The sequence below is a fragment of the Plasmodium gonderi genome (assembly GCF_002157705.1).
Source record: "Plasmodium gonderi DNA, contig: Chr06, whole genome shotgun sequence".
Classification (NCBI taxonomy): Eukaryota; Apicomplexa; class Aconoidasida; order Haemosporida; family Plasmodiidae; genus Plasmodium; species Plasmodium gonderi.
Window position 1 is genome coordinate 550,843 of NW_021628931.1, and position 26,433 is coordinate 577,275.

A 26,433-nucleotide genomic window follows, 5' to 3' on the forward strand; every position below is an offset into this window, starting at 1 on the left:
TTGGGTGCTGAAAAAAAAGTAAATCCTTTAAAAGAAGGGAAAAAGTTCCATAATTTGGCATACTGTCGTTGGTCGTAAAAAAAAAAAAAAAAAAAAAAAAAAAAAAAAAAAAAAGGCCTTTAAAAATAAAAAATGTAACTTTTCTAAACATTCATCATGACATATATTACAAACACATTTATCTCACACATTATGTAACATGTTTATACAAGTGGAGAAAAAAAAAAAAAAAAAAAAAAAAAATCTCACTCTCGGTAAGGCTTATCTCATCTCTAGGTGGTAATCCCTACATTCGTTATCCAAACCTTTTTCTTTTTGTAATTTTACTAATTTAATTAACATACATCAATTTTAAGTTGATATATAATTTTACCCATGTTGATTGGTTACCAGTTTTTTATGCCTTTTTAAAACACATTAAATTCGAAAGAATAAAGTCCGAAGTGTTTCCCACAAAAAGTAGTTTTTTTTTTTTTTTTTTTTTTTTTTTTTTTTTTTTTTTGCTATTAAGGAATAATAATTCTACATAAATGTTCATCGGGGTATATAAGCTGGTGTGTGGGTTCATAAGCCATGATCTGCCTCGACACAGAAATGGGTCTTACATTATGACAAATTCGTAGAATGAAATAATTGTGCTAGTAGTGAAAAGGTCAGAGACAGAAGAAGAAGCAGATTCACATCATTTTTGATGCTTCTCAGGTAGTACCGGTGCTCCAAACACACCACGGGCAGATGATGATGTGACCTCTGAAGAGTCCTCGCTGGCAGGTTCAACCTTGTCTTCCTCCTTATGGTAAACTGAAAAGGGAGAAAAAATTATCGATGATGCAAAAACAGGTAAAGATGCAACATATAAGATGCAACTTAGAGATGCAGCATGGAAAGAAAAGGGCAAAATATTTGCACCTGCACATACGGACAGGACACACATGAACGATTAGGACAAAAAAAATGAAAAAAAAAAAAAGGCGTACTGATTCAGTGTACACCGTATTGTTGCGTGACCCTCATAATTCTCCTTCTCTCTGCTTTACATGTTCCGTCTTCTATGACATGGATCAGAGTGCCTTTCAGCTTTTTTTGTATGAGTATATTTTTTTCCATTTCTACAATTTCTTCAGCCATTTTTTTTTGTAAATTGATCAAATGATTCTTATAGAGAACTCTGTTTTGATATTCAGCCTTCAGTTCCCCCTTGACTTTATTCAATTGAATTGTCTTCTGAATTAGTACATGTCGTTTTATTTTCAAAAATAGGATATAGGTAAAGGAAATTTTTATATTTTCTATACTGGACAAATCTCTCATTAAATTTGTTAGCATGTATTTCAGTTGAGTTCTTTTTTTTTCCTTTTTTTTTTCCCTTCTGCTAGTTGCAGTTTTGTCATATATCCCTTTTTTGAAAAAGTTCATTAGTAGTTTTTTTCCATATTTTTCATTTTCTTGATTCTTACTATCCTGTTCATGCAAAAATCCAAAGTCGTATTTTGCATTTAGCAATTTTGTGAAGAAAAAATTCATGTTTTCCGTTTTCTGGATCATATCGAATTCATTAAATTGATGCGAAGGAGAAATTACATCGTTTGGTTGTGCAAAATCATATTTATTGTCACTTTTGAGGTTTAATTCATCTTTTGAAGTATATATGCTTTGTTTATCACACGAAGACCTTGGGTCTATTGGATCCATCGTTTGGACATTACCCTCTGTTCTCTTTAGAAGTTGGGCATCCCCATGTTTACTTGTAGCTTCCTGATTCTCGACAGGACTTTGCGTTATTTCATCATTCCCTACTGCACCATTTTCCATTTGAGAGAAAGGATTACCCTCATTCAAGATATTGGCTGTGTTGGCAATTTGTACATCATTTTGAGGCATGTTCATATTGTTGTCATAATAATTTAACAAGTTTTTCTGACTGTTCATATAATTTTTTTGTAAAAGCATTTGATTGCAATATTGACTATACCACTGAATTTGTTGGTTTAAAATTTGATTTATCTTATACTTTTCTTTTAATATTCTTACCTTTTCAAAAGTTTTATCAAGGGTGTACAGTATGGCCTTGAAATGTAATAAAATGTCATGGTCATCAATAACCATATCGTCAAAGGGTAATACATTTTCGTTATCTTCGATAAGTTTAATTTTTACTACATTTTCATTTTTTTTTAAAAAGATATATAAATATATCGACGTGATATAAAATAGGAAGAAAAAAAAAAGAAAGTTGCTTAACATTTCATACGACGAATACTTATCGCTCGTCTGAATATGATAAAACAACATTGTCCATTTTAGGATGCTTATACTTGAATCCAGATACGAGTACGAGCCTTAAGTAAGAAGGAAAATGGGGGGAGGGGAAAAGGAAAGAAACATTATTTGCAGCTTGTGCCAGTAAGTAATTATGAGTAAAACTGAACGGTGCTATATGCATTTTATTTTATTTTATTTTATTTATTTATTTATTTTTTTTTTTATTTTTCTTTATTTTTTTATTTTTTTTTTTTTTTTTCCTCTCTCCTTTGGACATTGTACTATGTGTCTTTCTTCTCATTATAACTCCACATAGCACACATGATTGCAGTAATGAAATAGGTCTACTTCTGCATTAGTCTATTTTTTTTTTTTTTTTTTTTTTTTTTTTTTTTTCAAAAATTTTCTTAATAAATAGTATTTAAAATTTTTTTTTTTTTTTTTTTTTTTTTTTTTGTGATTTTTTTTTTTTTGTTTTTTTTTTATTTTTAATCCCAATTTTATTTATTATTTTATTTATTAAATTTGTTTTTTTTTTTTTTTTTTTTTTTTTTTTTTTTTTTTTTTTTTTTTTTTTGTTTGCAAAAACTTCTCTTACTTAACAAGGACATAAAAAAGACGGAGGTAAACACAGACGTCGTGACAAACAGAAAGTGGAGCTTGTACTTAATAAAAGAAGTAAAATAGTTTATAAAAAAAAAACAATAAATTTTCAGAACAACCATTACAAGAATTATATGGCAAAATAAATTCCCATAAAACTTGCACACTTTTATCCTTAATAAATCATGCACTATTGACTTAAATTTGTTTAATTTGTCCAGGCTAAATGTATCTGAAATGTTTTTATTTTTTATGTGATCAACATATTCATACGAATAGCTAACAGATTTTAAAGTAATAAAATTAAATGAAAAGAAACATGTACATATTAAGAAAAAAAAACCAAAAAATAGAAGGAAAAAGCGATTCCTAAGATAGTACAACATGTACATAACTACCACAAAATATGCCACTGTTATGATAAAGAGAAATATCAAAATAATTAATTTGTTCCTATATAGAATGTTGTCAAATACGTTCATTTCTTGCACAAATACGTCTTTTTTTTTTCTGAACAGACCATTTTTTTGGACTTCAAATGTGGCCTACATATAGGACAAGACAGGGAAAAAAAAAAAAAAAAAAAAAAAAAAAAAATCTATTTAGCTAGCTAAAATGGAGAACAAAACGTATATCTACATGCATGTTCATATTTTTTTATTATTATTGTCATTCCGATTATTTTATTTATTTATTTTTTAAGCAATTTAAAGCATTACATTTATTAATATAAACAAATTGTGCTCAAAATTGTACAGCAAGGCGTATGCATGATAGTATTTAATCCCTTCACGTTTATCACCAAACAAATTGTTGTACTCGTCCAGTATTTTTACTTCTATTTCGTGGAAATTGTGAGGAAAAAGAAAAGAAATATTAATTATGAGAATGTAGGAAACCACATGTGTTCTATACAAGTGTGGGTGGGTGGGGGGGGGGAAAAGTAAATATATTCATGTTCATAAACTCTCGATACGTTTGCATACCTGTGATAGGTTCGTTTGAAAGCAAAGGGTTTTCTATTGCTATTTCCTGTGACACTTTGGAAGTAATTCGAAGGGGTTAGACAACAAAGTATGAATAAGTTTTTGTTCCTTATTGTTGTGTGTATTGACGTGCTGGTGTATGCCCGTGTGAATGACCATTAGTACATGCACGCCTGTGCGCACCGAACTGTGTTATACCTGCTTTTCCATCAGTGAATGTTACATACACATCATAGGGAAAAATGTGGAAAATGTCTTCGTAAACAAAAACATCTTGTACCTTGAAATCGGATTGTAGTTCAAATAATTTATTATTTTGCAGATTTTTTTTATTTCTCATTATGTTATTTATTATGACTTCTTTGAGAAAATCAAGGTACTCGGACGTGTGTGTGAACGTGTCGAAAGATTTCTCCTGCATGGATCAGGTGGTCAAATGCAAATGGTGGGAGTAAATGCACATAGAAAAGAACAGTTTTTTTTTTTTTTTTTTTTTTTTTTTACACATACACGAGTACGAACAGTAGAGGTCTATACATGCGTATTAAAATTCATTACCATGTTCATCTTAGTTACAAATGGTTCTCTTAACAGGCGTGTGTAATTTGCATCAATATAACTCAGTGATTTATAGTCAAAAAATATTTTGAGAACAAAAAATATCAAAAAAAGGAAAAACAGGAATATATTTCCAACTTTTAATATATTTATTCTATCCTTTTTCTCTTCATATTCTTCGTATCCCATTTCTTTTTTTCGTTTGGTTGATTCCTGTACAGATGGAAAAAGCAATTTTTGTTCGAAAAATTCCTCCATGGTTTGTTTCTTATTTGTCTTTTTATCATTTTGGAAAATGGGTGTCCTGCTCCACTGTACTCACACACATACTCGTAAAAAGTGTGTATTTGCCATATCACTCCTTTACTGCTTTACCATTTTATATTCCCCGTCCAGGAAAAAGAAGTACTTCCTTAGTTTGGCCCATAGCTGATTATTTAGAGGTTTAAGCTCTACAACAGATTAAAATAAAAAAAAAAAAAGAAAAAAAAAAATGTAGTTTGTGGGCACTTTATACTCGATGGATGCAAGTGCAAGGCGCATTACGCTTAGCACTTGTTTTTTCACACGTTCTGCTCAGTTTTGTTCATTTTTCTAGATGAGATTCAGTGAATAGTGCGTTGGCAATGTGCACACTTAAGTTATGAACCCTCTTTTCATATGCATCTATTGAAGTGGTTACCAAACATATCCCTGTTTTTATTTATCAGTAGAAAAGTCGTAGTAGTGGACGCAATTGTGATCATAGGGACAAAGAAGAAATTATAAATTAACAAAAAAAAAAAATTGTAAATAAACTCATTTTTATATTTTGAATCGTCTGAAAACGTGAACACGTGATTGAAATAACTTTTGAATTTTTCTCCGCCTGGAAGAAGTAAATTAAGAATTCGCGTTAGGGTATGTGTGTGTGTGTGTGTAGGTGTAGACGTGGGTAGACACACACACATCTCTTTTGACATAATTTAACCATGTACTAACTCCATCTCGAATCATTCAAGGGTTTTATAGAACACTCCGTCCCTCTTACTTGAAAAATAATTAATAAATATTAACACCAAAAAGCTTAGGAGAAACATGAGCAAGACATAATTGTGTTTAATTGTTATCTGAACTATTTTCAATGGAATTGTAAAAATTTTGCATATTTTTGACAACTCGGTCAATATATTTATCATCAGAAAAAGGTAGTACGAGCAAATTAAAAGATCTACTATTTTTTCGGGTACAGAATGATTCTCAATGGTGTCTAAGTGAAAAAATTGTAAACGTAATAAAAATAAATAAGATATAAAAAAGTGGATTCCACGAAATAAGCACGTGCATCCAAATAAAAACAAGTACATGCAAAAAAGTAAAGAATAGAAAAGAATTACTCCGTTTTTGTAGTGTACCTATAAACTGCTCATATAGGATGCCCAGATCAATGAGTCCGACTATAGATGCATGTAGCATGTTCATTTTCCTCCTATTAATTAAAGAAAAAAATGCGAGTATAAAAATGGGGGAAATTATTTCATATGTGCATGTGTGGTGGGTGATTGATCACCTGGCACAGGTAGCAGATTCTTATAAACGTCTCTGATGGTGGAACTAGTACCATTGTTACCAGTGTTCTTTTGTTTATTCGTTTTTGTTTGTTTCGGATGAACTAACCTCTCCGATATACACTTCCTGAGCAACACTACAAGTGTGCAAAGATTGAAGAAAATAAAAAGGATCCATTCGTGCCAATAATAGACGTGAGAAATGCTTATGCTGGTGTGCCCTTTAAAAATAGAGGAACTGAATAATTTGTTGAACCTTATTGTGTAGTCTTCAAAGGGGTGGGAAATAAGGAGTGGAAAGTAATGATTCAAGGGATAGTGCTACTGATTAATTATGTTTCTACATGTCTAAGACATGAATAATGCACGCACAGGAGAGGGAGGTCTAGCACCATATGTGCAAGCGATGGTGCAAACACTCCGCTAATAAGAACAAAGATTTACGTGCCGGCTATCACTCTTACACACCTACAAAAGTTCGGGCGTTCAAATTGTAAAATGAGGTGAGGTATTTGTAAGTTTCCCTCATTTCATATTTGGAAAAGTGGATTCTCACATGGTTGCAGACATGCGACAAATCAGCAATTTTTTTTGGAATATCTTCTATATCACTGATATTAGCATACTTGTTTTGTAATACGTGTGCAAACGTTTGATGAAAACAGTTCGTAAAATCATCGTTTCGATATGTCAAGTAGATAAAAACAATTATAATAAAAAGAATAAAATGAGCAAGTAATAAAAATATATTTATTATAAAGGTATAGTCATATTTTTCTTCGCTTTTTTTTAAAATGTCATTTCTTATATCCTCAAGTTCCTGAATCTCATTTTCGTTTATCATTTTACACAAAATTGGGGAGTGTTCAAAAAGACTCACATTTTCCCTTTATCCCTTTTATACGTACATTTATGTGTGTATTGTACATGTGTGTGTATGCTTATACGTACATATATATGTGTATTGTACATGTGTGTGTATGTTTATATGTGTGTACATATATATATATATATATATATATATACATACACATAGACCACTGCGACCGCTTCTCAGCAGCTTATCTGAATGAAGTTGCGTAGTTTGTTGTGCGAATGTTGTTTATGCTCCATGTGTAGTTTACAATCCGAATGCTTGCGCTCACACATGTATGTTTATCGCATCAGAAAAGTGGAAAAATAAAATAAAGCAAAACAAGATAAAGCAAAACAAGATAAAGCAAAATAAGATAAAGCAAAATAAGATAAAGCAAAATAAGATAAAGAAAAATAAAATAAGGAAAAACAAAATGGAGTTCAAAAAAAAAAAAAAAAAAATTTCTGAGAAAGTGTGCACAGTGAAGAAAAATGCTAAGGCCGAGGATACGGAGAAAAAACTAAATTATTTTCAGCTCTTGTGCACTATCAAACCAAAAAGCAAAAGATTTAGGAGTCTTTGAAACTATGATTGGTGATACATACAATCGCTGTTCTTTTTGGTGTTCCTCCAGTTATCACATTTACATGTACATGGAGGATATAAAAAAAAAAAAAAAAAAAAAAAAAAAAGAAAATGGGCAAGGGAAATTCACCCCACCTTGGGCACATCCCTAGGTACACAACATGTAACCGCATGCCCGCATAACTGCATACCCACGTATCAACCTAGTTTTGAAAAAATGAGCTACAGTAACATGTGGACTTTGAACTTTTTGTAAATTATTTTGTCGTATATACAAGGTAGCGGTAGGAAAAACAATACTTTATCATCTGATCAAAGGAATAAAAAAAAAAAAAAAAAAAAAAAAAAAAAAAAAAAAGCAAAAAAAATTTAAAAAGGGAAAATAATTGTCTAGACATAGGTCCTTGCTATGCCACTATTGCAACTGCAGGCATTGCGTCTCTCTGTCTCTCTGCCTCGTCTACTTGCACAGTTCGGATAGCATGTTTTGCCTTGTGCCGAATGAGCAGAAGAAAAAAAAAAAAAAAAAAAAAAGTAAAAAGTAAAAAGTGCACACACACAAGGCCTACATTAAGGAGCCACACACACACATAAGGCTCCTTTAAACTAAGCAGGAGGGCATATAGCGCATGAATGGGAAATGATCTGCACTCCATCTTACCTTTTTGTGTGCAAGGATTGAACGCCAAAACGGGACAGTAGTACACAAAGGCACTACTATCAAAGGTATCATTATTTTTGAAAAGGGCAAAGGAAGAATACAAAATGTCTTCAGTTTTTCCCAAATCAATTATACCTAAAGCATCACTTTGGTCGTAAATATCCATCGATTTTTTACATTTTTCTGAACTTGTACCATTTCTTGTATCTTTGAAATTTTTGTTATATTCCCCTCCTCCCTTTTCTCCATTCTGTCCAAATTCTCTGATTGGTGTACTTTTTTTTTCACTTTCTCCACTACAACTGTGTTTGTTCTTTTTTATTTTTATAAGTATGTACGGAGAGTCATAGTAAAACCTTTTTTCTCTCTCTTGGATGTATTCCCCATAAGTATTCCTGTTGTGAAATTTATTTCTTTCACTCTTATGCGTGATTGCTTCGCCATTATGGTTTCCTCTTCCCTTTCCTTTTCTTGAACCCTCTTCCACTGATCCTTCTGCTGAACTATCGTTCGGATTTATTTCACCATCTTCCTGCATGCATGATTCGTTTCGATTATTTTCTTCATCACAAATATTCAGGTAGATGTTGTTTTTCTTGTGAATGTTTTTGTGCTCAAAGTTATGGGAACGGGTTACGAATTTGCCTTTGTAGATTTTTATTGGCTCCAGCCAAATTCCCTCCTCGTCCCTGAAGTAGGATGTGTTCATGTGGGTGTTCAGGCAGATGTTCAGGCAGATGTTCAGGCAGATGTTCACGCAGAGGTTCACGCAGAGGTTCATGCATCCGCTCAGACGTGTGCAGAAATAATACAGGTGGAGAAGGAGGCCTACCTTCCAACCTCGTCACAAAATTTGAGGGAAACGCTGAGATTGCTTACGGGCACATTCATGCTATTCGCATATGTAAAGTACAGAGAATAAAAAAACAGTAACGGGTTTCTAAACATGGAGATATTGTACACGTGTCGTCCTCCACGCTGATCTTTATTTATGAGATTTTTTAAATAACTTAATTTTTCTTTTATGTTTGCAAAAAATTCTCTCAAGTCCTTTTCTCCCTTAGACAAGGGTACCCATTTCTGTGGCACCTGATGATAAGTTGGCAGAAAAATAATAATGAGTCAGTAGTGATGGCATATGACAATCAGAGAAAACTCGTAATTTGGGCAGATCCATCGTTTTGAGGGGAATAGATCGATGATAAGAGAAAGGTAGTTTTTACCCTGTACATGAACAAATCCCGTTGTATTTCTCCCAGGTGATCATCTGATAATTTGTTGAGATATCTCATTTTGATAATATTTTGAATTTCCATTTTCATTGTGCTGACACAGAGAAGTAGGGAATTGTATTCCTCAGTCAGGTACTTCACTGAAAGGAGTGCATAGATGGGGAGGGCAGATGAACAGATGAGAGGCCAAGTGAGAGGCCAGACAAGTTAACGCACTGCTGGAGATGCACAAGTTACAAGTGGATGAACACAATGAACGTCCACTATTCTCTACAGTTTCTACATATAGCAAAAGCAGATGCGATGGAAAAGGAATATATATTGACGCTTCCACTTGAGCGCAGAGAACTATATATGATATAAAACTATGAGTTAAAAGAACATCATCGGATTCACCCGTGTGTATATACATATATATATATATATATGGATATATATATATATATATATGCACATACGTGCACATACATTTAGACGTTGTGTTGACAGCCTGGCTCATAAATCCAAAGGAAGAAATGTCTTCAAGATGCAGAAGAACCGTGTGCATTGTGCTATTTTTTTGGTACTTGTTAACCAAGTCACATTCTGAAATAAATATTCTTCTCATTATTGTAATAAGATATTCACTTTCGTTCATATGAACATTTTTGTTTTTCCTTAAAATTTGGTGTACTAAATGAAAATTCTCACACATGTACTGAGTCAATTGTTGGACTGTCGAAATTGTTTTTGGTATTTTCAAAACATTGTTTATGGTTGATGATGCATTTCTGTACATTTTGTTTGAAAATAAGTTCCATATAAATGAGCTCAGCATGTTCTTAATTAGTATAAAATTTGGAGGCAATAATATATCCACGAATGTGTTTAGATGTTTATACAGAAAATCTCTGCACTTTTCAGCATTTTTCTGCTGCATCTTACGCTGCTTTGCTCGGTCAACGTCTACCATTGCATGCGTGTCTGCCACTGCATTTGCGTTTACATCTACATTTGCGTTTACATCTGCATTTTCGTTTACATCTGCGCTTCGCTCGATTCGCTCGTTTCTCGAATTGGCTACCTTGCAGAATGACTCGACGGAACACACCATCTCGTTGAGCAAGTCCACATCTAGATGCATATTTTCGGAACAGTTCAACTCATTCAAAAGAGAGAAAAACAAAATGGTAAAAAAAATGCATCTTGGAATCTGATCCCCCGCATAGTCGACACTCATAGGTAAATCCTGTTCGGTTATATTAGGAACGTTTAAAGAGCTAGCACAAAAATATAAAAAATTCAAATATTCACTTGAATTGAGTGAAAAATCGAAATTGAGGACTAGAGCGTTTCTCATGAGATATGGAGATAAGATATCCATACAGAAGTAAAATATGAAATAAATTTTGTATTGATTTATATTTACAAATTCTACAGCTTTATGCACTTCTTGCTTGTTCCCAACATCTAACATCACAGTATCATTCTGTTTCGACCGCATAGAATTAGGGCTGTTATTAATGTCTATATATAAAACACTATTACAGTTAAGTAGAATTCTGGAAATTGCAAAGCTGTGTTTATTCTTTTCTACAAGTATGACTAGCTTATTCCTTTCTCTGATGAGATAGTTGAAGTACTCACCACTTTGGACACACTGCACGAAGAGATCCTTTAGAGAATGCTGCGATTGATCACTCGAAGCACCACCCGAGTCACGACTAGCGGAAGGGTCATCTGTCTTATCATGGTCGCCGCTCTCAGTTTGACTAACAGAATTATTTCCCCGAAAGATATTTTTTTCTGAAGTTGTGGATTTCTCTTGAGTAAGTCCACTTTGTCCACCCCCACTTCTTAGTGTTTCTGACATGGCATAAAGACAAGTAGTATTACTCATGTGAGATCTCAGAAAATGATAAAAATTTTTATACAATAATTCCTTGCGAATATAAATTTTTTCATTCAATTTTATATTTATATAATTCTGAACAGTTATGATAAATTCTTTTTTTTTTATAATTTTATCAATTATAATTTTATAAAAATACATAGAAGGTTTGTTAAATTCTTTTAACGGGAACATTTCATTTTTTTTACTTTCTTCTTCACTAGTAACTGTGCACAATTGTGAAAGAGGAAATTTTAAGTAATCGTCCCATTCCTTTTTATTTTTTTTGATATGTTCAATTACCTTTTTGAAAGTTTGTCTATTTCTTCTCTTCAGTTTTATTAACTCGTGTAGGTAATTATCTATAGAATCTTCTTCATAACCACCTCTTTGTATTTGCATAGTATTCGCTAGTTCATCATCTTCTTCGCTACTAGTTGTATAGTGGTATATACTGGTTACTCCTTTGGAAATGACTTTGTTTTTAACATTTCTTGTCTTATCTAATACATCCGTACTAAACAAATCGCTCATTACATCACCAAATAGATCTCTTAATTTCTTTTTATGCACATAAAGCAATTTCACTGAGTTCTTGTTTAAACCCCTCGCCAATTCTTTTTCCCTGTACTCTTTCACTCCATATGCCATTATTTTATCATCATATTTGTTTTTACCTTTTTCGAAAGATTTATCATTTCTGATATGAAAAAAGGAATTATCATGGTTACCATTTTGATCTTCTCCTAAATATATTTCATTTTCCATCAACATAAATTCTTCTTCACAAATGCTGCTCGAGTAGACAGATGAACTATCCCATACATCACTCAACCAATTACTATCTCCATTTGTGTATCCATTTTCTTCTTCCTGAGTTATTTTCCTCTCAGAAGAACATTTTTTGTGTTGAAAATTGGGCAAATTTCTGTCTGAGATGCTGTTAAATGCAAAATCGTTATTTCTCATACATTTGTTACTCTGTGGAAGAGACTTTTTTTCGTTTTCTAGGGAATCTTTTGGATTTCTCTGGATTTTTTTTTTACCTTTCTGTGAGATGGCTCGAGTAACTTGTTTCTTATTTTTTCTCTTATAATCTCTAAAAAATAAAAAAACATCCTTCCATTTAATTTGTTCGTAATAATGTATATCTAAATAAATACTTAGCAGAAAGTTTAGGAGTAAGATATGTTTACTACTTGTGAAGCACAAAATGTGCATATAGAAAAAGTTCAGCAAAGTAATTTCTGTTTTTTTCTTTTCTTCCTTAAATTCATGAATGAACAATTTAATAATTTTTAAAAAGTTACAATTTGATAGTTTGTAATTCTTTTTAATCATTTTTAACGATTGAAATACAAGATAAAATATGTAAATTAGGATAATATTCTTTCCCCTTTTCTTTTTACTTTCTGCCTTATCTATTTCATTCTTTTTCAGCATCTCATCATATTGTTCCTTTAACGAATGAATCTCATCTTTCACACTATTGTACCCTGGTTCTTTTCTCTCTAATCCTTTTCTGAGTGTAGCGGCAGTATGTCGCATAATCTGTTGGAAAAATGGGGATAAAAAAAAAAAAAAAAAAAAAAAAAAAAAAAAAAAAAACACCATTTTAACAAAGTCTATATAAATCAAATACACATATTCTTGCACATACATGTGTATGTAAACAGAAAGTAGCATAGGAAAGAAACGCAAAGAACCACTCGAATTACCTCCTCCTGATGCATCTCCTGTAGAACGGAAGTAAACTCGATAGGAGAATTTGTGATTTTTCCTTTTTCATAATAGTATGTAAACAAATTAAGAATGTTTTGTTTCTTATAATCACACAGAATAACATGGTATTCTTGGGTAATTTTTTCAAAGTCTAGAACTTCAGCATGGTCAACAAAGACGTAAATAGTTGATGACCCATGTGTAACTTCGTTTAAAAGTTTGTATATATTTTCATCTACATCCTTGAACACTACATTAAAATTTCGATTTCGGTATTTTCTTATCTTGTTTGCAAACTCAGCCATTTCGTCTACTTCTTTTTTGTCTTCTTCTTTTTTGTCTTCTTCTTTTTTGTCTTCTTCTTTTTTGTCTACTTCTTTTTTGTCTTCTTCTTTTTTGTCTACTTCTTTTTTGTCTACTTCTTTTTTGTCTTCTTCTTTTTTGTCTACTTCTTTTTTGTCTTCTTCTTTTTTGTCTACTTCTTTTTCTTCCATTTTATGATTCACATTTGTTCTGTTCGTTGTCTCTGTATGCGATTTTTCCCCCTTGGGATTGCTTCTACCCAAGTTCCCGTTTTGCATTTCTTCACCTCCAGATGGATTACATTCCAAATCTGACTCAGATGTCGATATATTATAAACCCCTTTCCATTTCACATAAATATGTTGTTCTTGATTTTTTTTAAACTTTTTTAAAATGTATTTTTTCATTTGATAAAATGGATCTATACATATAATTATTTTTTCTTGTATATGATCTAACATGTGGCAGTTGAACATGAGCATGTTATCATTACACAGGTGAAGTAGTGCATATCTCTTCATAAATGATGGGTTCAAGTAATTTTCTAGTTTTAGTGCACTTTGTATGGTTATATCGGTCTGTTTGAATTGATTTCCAGGCGACTGTTCTTCATTCTCTTCCTTATTGTACAGGTTTTTGTATTTCTCTCTCTCCTTGATTAATAATTTTATAAACTTTTTTTTTTCTTTCAATTCCATTGCACTGCAATAGATCGATAAGATGCACTTCAGCGGTAAAAGCATCCTTTCCTGTCTTTGAATTTCTTCCTTCGTTTCTTGATAAATTGTGAAGATGCCCTCCTGAAGAGTTTTTTTTTTTTTTTCCACAAAAATAAAGGTGAAATGGGTTGAATTAAAGTGAATTTGGATGATATAAAGTGGATTAAACTCAATTAAACTCAATAAAACTCAATTAAACCGAATTAAACCGAATTAAACTGAATTAAACCGAATTAAACCGAATTAAACCGAATTAAACTGAATTAAACCGAATTAAACCGAATTAAACCGAATTAAACCGAATTAAACCGAATTAAACCGAATTAAACCGAATTAAACCGAATTAAACCGAATTAAACCGAATTAAACCGAATTAAACCGAATTAAACCGAATAAGTAATACATGGATAGACAAAATATAAAGCGAGCGTGCAACAGCATGCACCTTGTGTGGGCTCATGGAATATCAAATGAGAAGTAATAGAGGTTTGTTTAGTCTTCCATTTGTGTCCAAGCTAAAACCCCCACTCCCACTGCATCTAATGTACAGTATTCTATATTTACCAGATGTGCAAATGCTTCCAAGGGTAATGAATCTTTTAGTACATTCCGCATGTCATTCCTCAATAACGAGATTTGATTACACAATTCTGTGGATATGTTATACTGCTCTTGAAGTGAATCTCTTTTTTTCACATAATCATTAATCGAAACTATAAAAGAATTAAGTATATGCACAAACTTGTAATTAAGGAACTTATCCACATTAGACACGTTTTCATATTTCAGAATGAGATTCTTATTAATAAGCTCAGAGTCCACATTTTTAATTTTGCGTAAGAAATTGCTATAGTGAAAAGAATTTTCAATATGTTTCTTATCATATTGTTGAGTGAAGTAGAGATACACGATTTTGAGGAACCCTGTGTACATGTTTACATTTTCATACTTGAATAAGTTAAAGTCTTCTTTTGTAATTCTTTTTAAATTATTTTTCATTTTCTGCATATTCATTTTATACTCTTTCAATGCAGTTTCGATGTACTTATTTACTGAATTCAGTTCTTTTTGTTTTTCCCTTATTTTGTTCTTTATCACTTCTACTTCTCTATGTAATTCCTCATTATAGCCAATTAGCTCCTCCATCATTTTTTTACATCTCTCCTTTTTCTCTATTAATGGGTTCAGTTCTTCTTTCTTCAGTATATCGTACATATAATGTGTCCTTCTCACAAAAACGGAGGAATCAAATTCTTGACATATCATTTTTTTCATTTGTGGAAGATGCAATGAGTACTGATGATCCCATGGTTGGTAGAGGAACCTATTAGATAACAACCCATTTAAATTTCCACTAATATCAGATAAAAAGCGAAATTCGTGAGGTATAGAATCATCTGAGTTAGATGTAGGAACCCATCCGCACTGCGATTGGCTTGCAAAACAGTATGTAGGTCTACTCACCACATAATTGTAAATAGATAGCGATAAATTAAACACAAAAATATTATTTTCTTCAAAATTGTAAAAATTTAAATGAACCAAGTGACACATCTTAAACATATTGGAAAATTTTAAAGAATACATTTTATATATCTTATCAAAGTTGTCTGCATAAAATAAAAAGTGGTTCCTATTTATTAATAATGGCACGACATAGTTCTGAAAATTTCCTTCTATAAGAACCTCTTTATGCTTTATTATGTTCACAATATCTAGATGGTAGTGATTCATGAAATTATCATACAAGCAATCCAAACCTCCATTGTAAAGTACATTATCAATAATGCTTATGTATTCTTCCGTGTTGAATATTTTTGTCAAAAACAGGTGTCTCTTCTCAGATTGGCAATCTTTAACATTTTCTTCCTTAGAATCATGTAGATTTAAATCCACTAAATATTTTATCGTAATGTCATATGCATTTCTCATCTGACATTTCATCTCATCTACATTATCTACCAAAATAACTGCATTATAACTTTTGTAGAAACAATAAATGGACACTATCTTAGCTACCAATTCCTCTTGATTATTCAAAAAAATGATATTACTTCTCTTCAAAAGAAGAAATGAATTTATAATCAATATGGATTTTATGACATCTTCATAGAATAAGTGAATATTTTTATTTTCGAAAAATTTCTTAATATAGCCAATTTTTAATTTCCCATATTGGTCATCACAAAGATGTGTTTTTTTCTGAACAGTCATAATATTTTCATCAAAACTTATAAATAAATCATTATTTTGTTGTGTCATATATTTATTAAAATGGCTACTGAACGTGTGTTCAATAATATGTCCGCACTTTTGTATCTCTTCATATGAAGTGACATCGCTACATAATATTCGATACAAATCTTTTTTAAAAAATATTAAAATATCATTAATGTTGTTGCTTAATTCCTTGTCGTACAGCAGTAGATGGCTTATTATGTTGTTCATTCTGCTAGTGTGTAGGTGCAATTTTCTTTCTCCTCTGCCCTTCATCATCACGCCTTCGAATATTTCCAGGATGCACGTAATGAAGCTATTGCATTCGTTTATCACATCTTCGCAGAAGTTCTGAAAGGTTTGCACATCGGGGTGAAGTGGTGAAGTGGTGAAGTGGTGAAGTGGTGAAATGGTGAAGTGGTGAAATGGTGAAGTGGTGAAATGGTGAAGTGGTGAAGTGGTGAAGTGGTGAAGTGGTGAAATGGTGAAGTGGTGAAGTGGTGAAGTGGTGAAGTGGTGAAATGGTGAAGTGGTGAAGTGGTGAAGTGGTGAAGTGGTGAAGTGGTGAAATAGTGAAGTGGTGAAATGTTGAAGTGGTGAAATGGTGAAGTGGTGAAATGGTGAAATGTTGAAGTGGTGAAATGGTGAAGTGGTGAAATGGTGAAGTGGTGAAGTGGTGAAATGGTGAAGTGGTGAAATGGTGAAGTGATGAAGTGGTGAAATGGTGAACTGCTGCACACTCCCACTATGCATAAACGAAGTTAGCACTTCTACACACACTCCCACTATGCATGAACAAAGTTGGAACTGCTACCCAACTCCCATAAGACATTATAAACTTACATATTTTAAGAACAACGATTCTATGATGCTAGAGTAGACATTATGTATGTCCCTTGTACTCATCTCGCAAACGTTCAGGACGAAAAAGTGTCGAGACATCTTAGACAAATAAGAATAATCCTTCTCCATTTTTATGGCTTGCTCGCTGTTAAGTGTGCAGATAATTCTACGTCTCGGTATGGTTACATTCTTCGCAAGCTCAATGTCGAAGAAAGCCTGCATATGAGAATGGATAAAAAAAAAAAAAAAAAGGAATAAGAGTCAATAGATTATTTCTCAGTAAGAGCAATTTTCTGCGTTCCACGAACTCCTGTTCTCGGAGCTCAAACCATATGATAATCAGCTTTACCCCATCCGATATGAGACAGTACTATCTCTCTGAATCTATTTTTTTTTTTTTTTTTTTCCAAATGTAGATGCAATCTTACAGCGCCCTCAATCATGGTGTAGAGAAACTCCGTCATGCGAATAGAATCATGAAAAAAGCAATTAACATCATCTATAAATATTGTGACTTTGTGCTTTATAGTTCCTATGGAAAGGTCGAATGATTTCCTCAAGTTTTGAATTATTCGATTGTAATTAAACAAATAATTAAACCTGAAAGAAAAGTTATAGATGTCTGGTCTCTTCTGTTCAAGTGAATTTAAATGGTTATACACACAAAGAGATTTAGCTGAGTTGGAACCTCCCGTGAGCAAAATAGACATATATAAATTCGAAGAAATATGTAAAAAATTATTCATAGATAAAATATTTTCATCTTCAAAAAGAAAGTATTTATCATTGAAGAACAAACAATTGTCCATAAGTTTTGTTTTCTCTATTTCGATATGTTCCTTTGTATACATTTTCTCCTGCCTCATTATTTTATTCGTTTCAACATTGTAGCACATGTGTACAAAAGATGTATTTCTTGGAATTATAGATACATTGTTAATATGCTTAAATATGTAACTTTCAAACTCACTTCTTAAATCTTTATTCATGAAAGAAGTGAATGCATAAATAAAACTAATCGTGATGATATTGTTCAGGTGGTTATCAATAATTTTCTTATCGGATCCTTTTTTTTCTTTCAATGAAGTTATGTAATATTCAAGAAATTGTATAAAATTTCGGATAATTGTATTTATATGAATGCTCACTTCTCCTTCTCTTCCGCGCTGAAATGTAATTGCATCTGATCCACTCCCCTCTCCCTCTTCACCATATTCACTCCCTTCTCCATCTTCTACTTCTTCAACTTCTTCACCTTCTTCACCTTCTTCTACTTCTTCTCCATCTTCTCCATCTTCTCCATCTTCTCCATCTTCACCTTCTTCACCTCCCGTGTTGCCACTTATGATGTTAATACCTCTTGCACTACCTCTATCACTCAAGGTGGCGTTTCCTCCTTTCTCACTACTCATGAATCCTTTTTTTTTTCCCAAGTCATACAGAGCATCTCCATCTGTAGAATCTACAATAGACACATCTGCCGCTCCTACATGAACTGCTGAAGCAATAGAAGACTCATTTATGCTTTTTCTCAATATGACATTTGGTTCTGTTTTCCTACTATCCTCTGTCAAAGTTTTGGTTCTAGACCCATCGCTATTCTTCTCTTGTACACATTGGGTATTTCGTTCATCTGATCCTTTGAACCCATTTTTCCATGATAGAAGCAAACGTTTACGGGTTCTGTACTCTCGTATCCTAAGTTTCTTAAAAAATGTGAGAGACTCGATAAGTAAATCTTCAAAAACTTTGATGATTTTCGTTTTCGCGAATTTATATATTTTTATTTTTTCCACGGCGTGTGTGATATACAACATGTACGGGATTCTGTTTTTCACATTTATGTAATGGTAACTTCCAATGATATAGGGACTCATTTGGGTTAAGTTTTTCACCTTAAATATGAAGCACTGGTGATCACTGTCATTATTCCATTTGTAGATTTCACTCTGTAGATTCTTCTTCAGTGTGTAACTTATAATACTTTCTACAAAAGCAGTATTGTGTACGCTAATCAGACTAATGTGAACGTTTTTCCTTTGATACCTTCCTGATCCTTTCTTATACTCAATACTTTCATTTATGCTCTTTTCTCCATTTTCCCCTACTTTATTAGTGCTTAATAGGGTACTCTTTCCCCCTCCTTTTTTCCCACGTTTTTTCTCCGATTTTTCAATTTCTTCATCAGCTTTTTCAAATTCATGATGATTTTTTTCATTAGACTTTCCTTTCTTAGGGTTTGTCACTCTTGTATTGCTTGATTGGCTTTTATCACCAACCATCGTGTTACTGCTTATTTCTTCCTTTTCGTCTTCCTCTTCTTCATTTCTTATTATTCCCTTTTCATCTTTCCCTGCTTTCCTTGCTTCCACTCTCGTTCCTATTTTCTCAGATGTTGGGGTCCCACTCTGCCTCGAAACAAAAGTAAGTAGGTCTTCGTCGTTGCAATATTTCAAGTTGATACTTTCCATGGTACACAACTGGTAAAAGGAAAATTTATTGCTCTTCAAATGATTAATGAAATAATGTAAGATATGGACGATGGTGTTTAATCCTGAAAATTCTTCTCCAACTAGTATTATATTTGTAACTTTCCCCTTCTCGGATATTATTTCTCCACTTGAGCTATACAAATTATCATTTAAAATTTTATACATCTGCAAAGCTTTTTCGATTTGGTATTTCATAAAATTCATTTTCTTTTCTTTCATCAAATGGAATATTACATTGTTTATTTGATTTTCAAAATTCGATTCCTTTCTATGTTGAGATGTCTCTTCTAATTCATATATTTCTTCTTGTTCTTCTTCATTCCTTTTTTCAACCCACTTTAGCAACTTTTCACGACACATATTCGGTATATTAAATAATAAACACATGTCTTTCACCAGTTCCATACACTTTGAATTATTAACAAAGTTATACACATACTTTATGATTCCTTTCACAATGATATACTCTTCACATGGGTTCTGTTTTCCTATCCCATTTTTAATGTTCTTTATTAGTGAATCCTCACTTAGATTATTCTTCAAAATTTCCTGCGAAGGGTTGTTGCACGTGTGTGTCAATGGGTGTGAATTCGTTTGCAGAACCACTAACAAGAAAATTAGGTGACTAAAAAGAACGCATGGAATTGAAAAAATGCAAAAATGCAGAGGTGCAAAACTGCAAAGCTGCAAAAATGGAAGAGCTCATTTTCAAAATTATATTCTCTCAACCGATGCAGTAAAACAAGACAATGTCCAATCATCCACAATTATTAAGTGGTGCATTAGTGTAGCACCTAAGGTACAGCAAACTAACGCACGCACATAGTTCTTTTTCTATATCTCTTACGTGCTGTTTCAAGTATTGAAAAGCTGCATAAGTTGCAGAAGACAGAAATTTTGCTCTTTTATATCCATGACTAAGGAACACAAGGAAAAGGATAGACAATACAAAGGACTTTGTTGGATGATGCATAGAAACAGAAAAATGAAATTTGGGTACTGTTGCTCCGTTCTTGTATGATCTTTCTGTGTAATACTCATAAAATGGAAGTGCTAGATTCGTTAGTGATATATATATGATATTCTTCTTATTCAGATTAAAATCATTTCCATTTAATTTGATTGACTTCATTTTATTAACCAAGTGGTTTCTAATATTAGCTAGCTGTTCATTCAGGACAGCAAAAACATCTTGTCTATATACATCTACTTCGTGAAAAAACACAGAAATGTTGGAGCACAAACTACATGATATATAGTTCAAAAGCTTTGATGCTTTAATACATTTATCGTTAATTAAAATGTAATGAAAACCTAAGAGTGTAGAAAAGTTCTTCGAGTGATTTACTGCATATGCATTACTAGATGGTAATGCAATGAACCCGTTTTGAATATATTTGTAAAAAAAAAAACCGTAGCTTTTTTCATGGTATATAATATCCATCGTGTAGTTCTGATTTCCCAGCAACTCATACGTGTACTTTATGTTGTAGTGAAAAAATATAATCCTATATCCCTCTTTGTCGATGTAATGCTTCGATTTTTCTAGGTACCCATAGTTGCAGTTTCCAGTAGAAGCACTACTACTCCTGCTTTGCTCATCCACAAGTGTCTTCAAATTTTCTCGCATGTGTGCAAAGAAGGTAAGGATGAACATCCGAGATTTTCTATTCGGAACTGCTTCCACTGTTTCAGCTGTCCCCGCTGCTCCTATAGAACCCACTACATCTACCACATCTGCCTCACGTACCACTTCGACCGACTTTACCCCATGGAAACTGTTCCCACTCTGGGCACTTTCCCTTGAGATAATTTCTGCCATTCGTTGCAAATTTTGAGAAAGCAAGTAAAGTGTGTACTTCATTTTGGTTAAATCCTGCATAAGGAGTTGGAAAATATAAGTAAAATACACATTGAGAAGGATAAACAGAATCTGTAAATTTTGTATGGGCCAAAAAAACAGGTACGTATCTTCCTTAAGAGGGAGTAAAAAGTCGTTACGCGTAGAATACAAGAGTATATTCCTCATTATGGCATTTTTTATTTCATTACTAATCTCGTTAAGTAAAAATTCTGTCTTTTTGTATTTTATTTCTACTCTGAATAGGACACGTTCATTGTCTGTGGTTATGATGCCACATATGGAATCATTTTGAAAGATGAATTTTCTGCCATAAGGAAATAATTTATGTACATATTTATTCAGACTTTTTAACTCATTCAAATTTAAATATACATCTAAGAAATCTTCATCTTCGAGAAGATAAAAGGCATAAAATTCACTTCTGCGTTGTAGAGTGTATTTTTCGACCTGTTCCTGAATAGATCTTAGTTCATTTTTGATTTTTAAGAATTCATCTAATTTGTATTTCTTTTCAATATGTTTCATTATTTGTGGATAAATGAAAAAGTCTTCGCACATATTTTTGTATTTGCTTATAATGGATGCCAAATAATCTGTTTTAAAAATTTTTTTCAATTCACTATTTTTATATTTAGCTAGTTGCATATAACATGGTTGTATTTCCTTTATCACATTTAAAATATTTATAAAATTTCTTATTTGTGTCGACAAATGGTACAATTCTGTAAATATATGTACGCTAAAGGAATCATTTTGCAGAGTGCATAGTTTTGCTTGAATTTCTCTCAAGTTGTTGAGAAGTATGTTCAAATTATTGATAAAGTACATTTTTTTATTTTCTAGACTCACGTCAATCTTGTTCTTCTTCAAGTTAATTTTTATTATTTCTAAATATCCATTTATTTTCTTTTCCTTTTCATATTCAAAGCATATTTTTTCAATGTTTGGAAGGCTATTTGCCAAGTGCAAAAACAGTAATTCTCGAAGTTCAATTTTCTCGTGATTATTCGTTACAGAAATGTATGACATGCAAACACCACTCATGTTTTGTTCATTACTATTATAGATCGAGTTGCTAATCCTTGACATGCACATATTGCTAATATCTTCAGATGTAGAAACCTCCTTAGTTTCATTTAAAACATTTATTGCTCTATCAAAATACTTACGGTTAGAGTAGATAATGCTGAGAAGTTTCAACATACGCAATGTGTTTTTGTATGTCTCGTAAAATTTCTTACAGCGTTCATAAAATTCTCCATGGACGAAATTTTTGTTAATTCTTTTGAAGTAAACATTTATTTCTCCTATTTCTGAGGATAATTTATCTACATCTAATTTGAAAATTTTGTGTGTTCTATACTTTTCATTGAAACACAAGTACTTGAAGAAGGTGTAAATAGCTAAGCTATTGTTTATGAACATATTCTTAAGTAGACTAAAATTAACAAATTCGTTTTTTTTTTTTTTCAATGTTTTCTGATAGAACATGTATTTATCCACTTGTTTCTTTATCTCCACAATTTTGCACCTCAAAAATTCGAGGAGATCGAAAATGTAGCATCGCATCTTTGTTTTTTCATGCAGAATCACAATTTCGTTCTTCTGGTTAATTTGAAATTCATCCTCTTTGGGGAGGTGACATTTTTTCTCTTTATTATGTCCCAAATAATACTCGTTTTTTATATCCTCTATCGGGTTCACAGATAGAAGTAGAGTCTCCATTTCTTCTAAACTGCAATTGCAGTTAATGTGAATAATATTTCCTTTGATGATGTCCAAAAGGTTTTGAATATTATTTTCAATTTTTCCAATTTCGAAAGTGAGATCTTTGAAAAGATGGCTAAATTCTATATCATAATTTTTTTCCTTATGCAAAATACTCTTAATAATATTGATTTTTTGATTAATGTGAAATATTTTAGTTGTATAATTTCCACTTATACTTATGTAATACTTTTTAAACAGTGAAAACAGAGAAGATATAGATTCTACATTTTCTTCTATGCTTATCAATTCGTTCGAAAATTTGTTAATGAAATTTATGTATTCAACTAATTCTTCAATTGTCAACGGATTCTTATTTATCAAACTAAAAGATTTGTCCAAAGTGACCGATAGATCTTGTATCCTTTGGTTACTTAACGATGGTAAGTAGCTGATCAGGTTGTTCCATTTTTTTTTAATATGATTTAATAGATATTCTATTAGAGCCGAATTGTCAATTTTGAAAAGATGAATTTGTTGATTCTTAACCATTTGTTTAACCTTATTTTCTAGTTCCTTAAAAGTTGTAAATAACTGAGAAATGAACTGCGTATCCATGATGTCTATTTTTTCAATATCTATTTCATCATTCTTCTTGTACATACTGATTATATGTCTAAAATCTTTGCACGATCCAACCATCCCATCATACATAATCTTCAATTTTTCCTTTAATTCTTTATTCATCTCATTTATAGTTTCATCACTTTTAATTGAATTTGAAAAATGACTAAGCGTGTACCCCTCATCGAGGTACTTGTCAAGTATATTTTTATGTGCATCAATTATTACCATATTTTCCTGTCTCTCCGCTTCCAACCTTTGGAGACTTCTACCTCCTCCACGGAAAATAACAGTATCCACAAAAATTTCATTGGCGAAAAATTCCCTAATTTTGTAATAGTTGAAAAATTCTTCTCTCTTACATATATTCTCTATACTCATATAAAAATAATGTAACATGGTATTTATTAGTGAGTCATATTCTGGAGTTGTCTTAAGCTGATTTTCTTCCATATGCAAGACTACACTAAAAAGGCATATTTCATTTTTCACTTTATTTCCTGAACTTTTTTTTTTATTGTAAATGCTCTTATTCATACTGCTTACTACATTTGTCTTATCTGTTTTTCCACTGATTTCTTTTTCTTCCATTTCTATTAGTCTATATGGAGAACTAACCTTTTCTTCCTTATTCCATGGGCTACATCTACTTTTCCCACTTACAAATGAACATTCGTTCGATTTGGAACTTCCATCAGGTTTCTTGTTTTTACTGCATACAGAATACTCTTCCCCATGTATATCCTTCATCCGATTAACATCCATTTTTTCATTTGCTTTCATATGGCTAAAGGAGCTGTTCATGTCGACATTGATTATAGTACCTTTCTCATTTCTACCTCTGCGTGACGAATGGTCTTCTTCTTTTTTATCTTCTTCAAAATAATTGTTTAGAAGATTCAGAAAGTGTTCATAGGTTTGTAGAATTATGTTCCTCAAAGTGTTATCGCACAAGTACTGGCATAACTGTATAAATCGTTTAATATAAACGCTGTAGCAGCTACTTATAGCTATTTTGTTGTAGTAAATGTCTATTTCCATTCTTCTCACTCCTGTTCCTACGCCTGCTTCTGCCACTGCTTCTGCTTCTGCATCTGCCACTACCTCTGTTTTTTTTTTATTTCCATTTTTTGCATTTTCCGCAGAGGCATTACCCTTACGATTCAGATTTCTTGTGTATGGTCTATTTACTGCTCCATTCCTAAATGTTACTTTTGTATTATTTACAGAGAACAAACTTCTTCCCTTGGAGGAACTCTCACATGATTTCCCTTGCTGGTTTTGTAATATTCCATTTTTCTCCAAGAACCCGTTAAGTGCCTTCAAACTATATTCACAAATGACGTTGGCTATCTGGTTTAATTTGCTCTTCAGAAGACTGTCGAACTTTGGGAAATATTCATCTTGAAATTCCTTAAACTGATCTAGACTCATGTTATTAATGTTTATATCTATCAAATGGTAATCTTTCAATTCATTCAAAATTTTCTGTATTTCTATTAATCCTTTCAAGAAATCATCATTTAGGAACAGTAAATTTTCTTTTATGTATATTTTTTTTCTCTTGAATTTCGAGGATTTAATCATATTCTTTAGAAGAAAAAAATATTTGTATAAGGAAAATTTCTTTACAAATTTTAAACTCAGTGCACTGTTCAACAGGGTTATGTGCTTCTTCCATTCGTTCAGTTCATAGAATGTCGTTTCATTCTTCTCATTTATCAACACTCCGTTTAGAGATATTGACATGATGCTTTCTTCCCTTTTGCTCCTGCCCTGCACTTTCTCATATCCACCCCAGGGAAGTCTGAGTAGTACGAGCATGACGAGAAGAAGTTTATGAAGAGAAGAAGTTTATGGAGAGAAGAAGTTTATGGAGAGAAAAAGTTTATGAAGAGAAGGAGTTTATGAAGAGAAAAAGTTTATGAAGAGAAGAAGTTTATGAAGAGAAGAAGTTTATGAAGAGAAAAAGTTTATGAAGAGAAAAAGTTTATGAAGAGAAAAAGTTTATGAAGAGAAAAAGTTTATGAAGAGAAAAAGTTTATGAAGAGAAAAAGTTCATCAATGGTGGACGAACAAGATGACAACGCTGCATGGCTCAACGTCGAAGGTGCATGTATCAACTTCGGACCCACTTGGTCTAGCTACAAAAATGCACGGATCTTACCTTTTCACATAAATGAACTCATTGTTCTTCATGTTGTTTTTGACAAATTCAATCAGCTCGATGTGGTTAGACCATTTGTTTACTATGCTAAGACTGGCCTCCACGATATCCATTTTTTTTCTAAACAAGTCCTCTTGTTCATTTATGGAATATTTTTTTTCGTTTTTTGCACATTGTGTAGACAATGTCAATCCGTTAGATTCCCCTCCTTTGGTCCCGTCTTCTTCTCCTGCTGCTACAATGCCATCGATACACTTGCGTGAATGTCCAATTGTTTCTAAACTTTTCTGATCTTGCACATTTTTATTCCTATTCCCCACAGTGTTGTTCACCTTTGCTGTGATATTTTCCTTTAGAATGTCCTCGATTTCAAGAAAAATGTCAAATTCTTTTTTTTTTTTTGCAACGCTAGTTGGTTCATCCATACCGTTACCTTTTTCATCCCCTCGATTATTCGATCCATTTTCTTCTGCACCAGTAGAACACAAACCTATAGTTCTTTTTTTCACAGGAAAACCTTTTTCTCGTTTGACTCCCCTATTTTGACATTTATGTACAGAGTTGTTAAATTTAATAACAAGGTTTTTCTTCAGAATTGAGTAATTCATCATAGCT

At 32.2% G+C, this 26,433-nt stretch overlaps 2 protein-coding genes across 2 annotated transcripts; both read right to left on the bottom strand.

The window, feature by feature from the left end:
• Positions 1 to 682: 682 nt before the first annotated feature.
• Positions 683 to 6,800, bottom strand: PGO_061000 (hypothetical protein, conserved; the record flags this gene model as incomplete). The annotated part of the gene is made up of 13 exons (XM_028686744.1): positions 683 to 801; positions 1,038 to 2,339; positions 2,861 to 3,410; positions 3,585 to 3,703; positions 3,852 to 3,905; positions 4,050 to 4,266; positions 4,410 to 4,622; positions 4,785 to 4,861; positions 5,092 to 5,277; positions 5,440 to 5,658; positions 5,804 to 5,877; positions 6,081 to 6,225; positions 6,425 to 6,800. The coding sequence occupies 13 exons, from the start codon at positions 6,798 to 6,800 to the stop codon at positions 683 to 685; spliced, it is 3,651 nt and encodes a 1,216-aa protein (XP_028542545.1).
• An 819-nt stretch (positions 6,801 to 7,619) lies between these two features.
• Positions 7,620 to 26,426, bottom strand: PGO_061010 (hypothetical protein, conserved; the record flags this gene model as incomplete). Its single annotated transcript, XM_028686745.1, has 11 exons — positions 7,620 to 7,705; positions 8,059 to 8,747; positions 8,891 to 9,147; positions 9,282 to 9,430; positions 9,759 to 12,711; positions 12,867 to 13,985; positions 14,427 to 16,472; positions 16,965 to 17,180; positions 17,393 to 20,005; positions 20,304 to 25,458; positions 25,819 to 26,426. 11 exons carry the CDS (start codon positions 26,424 to 26,426, stop codon positions 7,620 to 7,622), a joined length of 15,891 nt encoding a protein of 5,296 aa, XP_028542546.1.
• Positions 26,427 to 26,433: the final 7 nt, after the last annotated feature.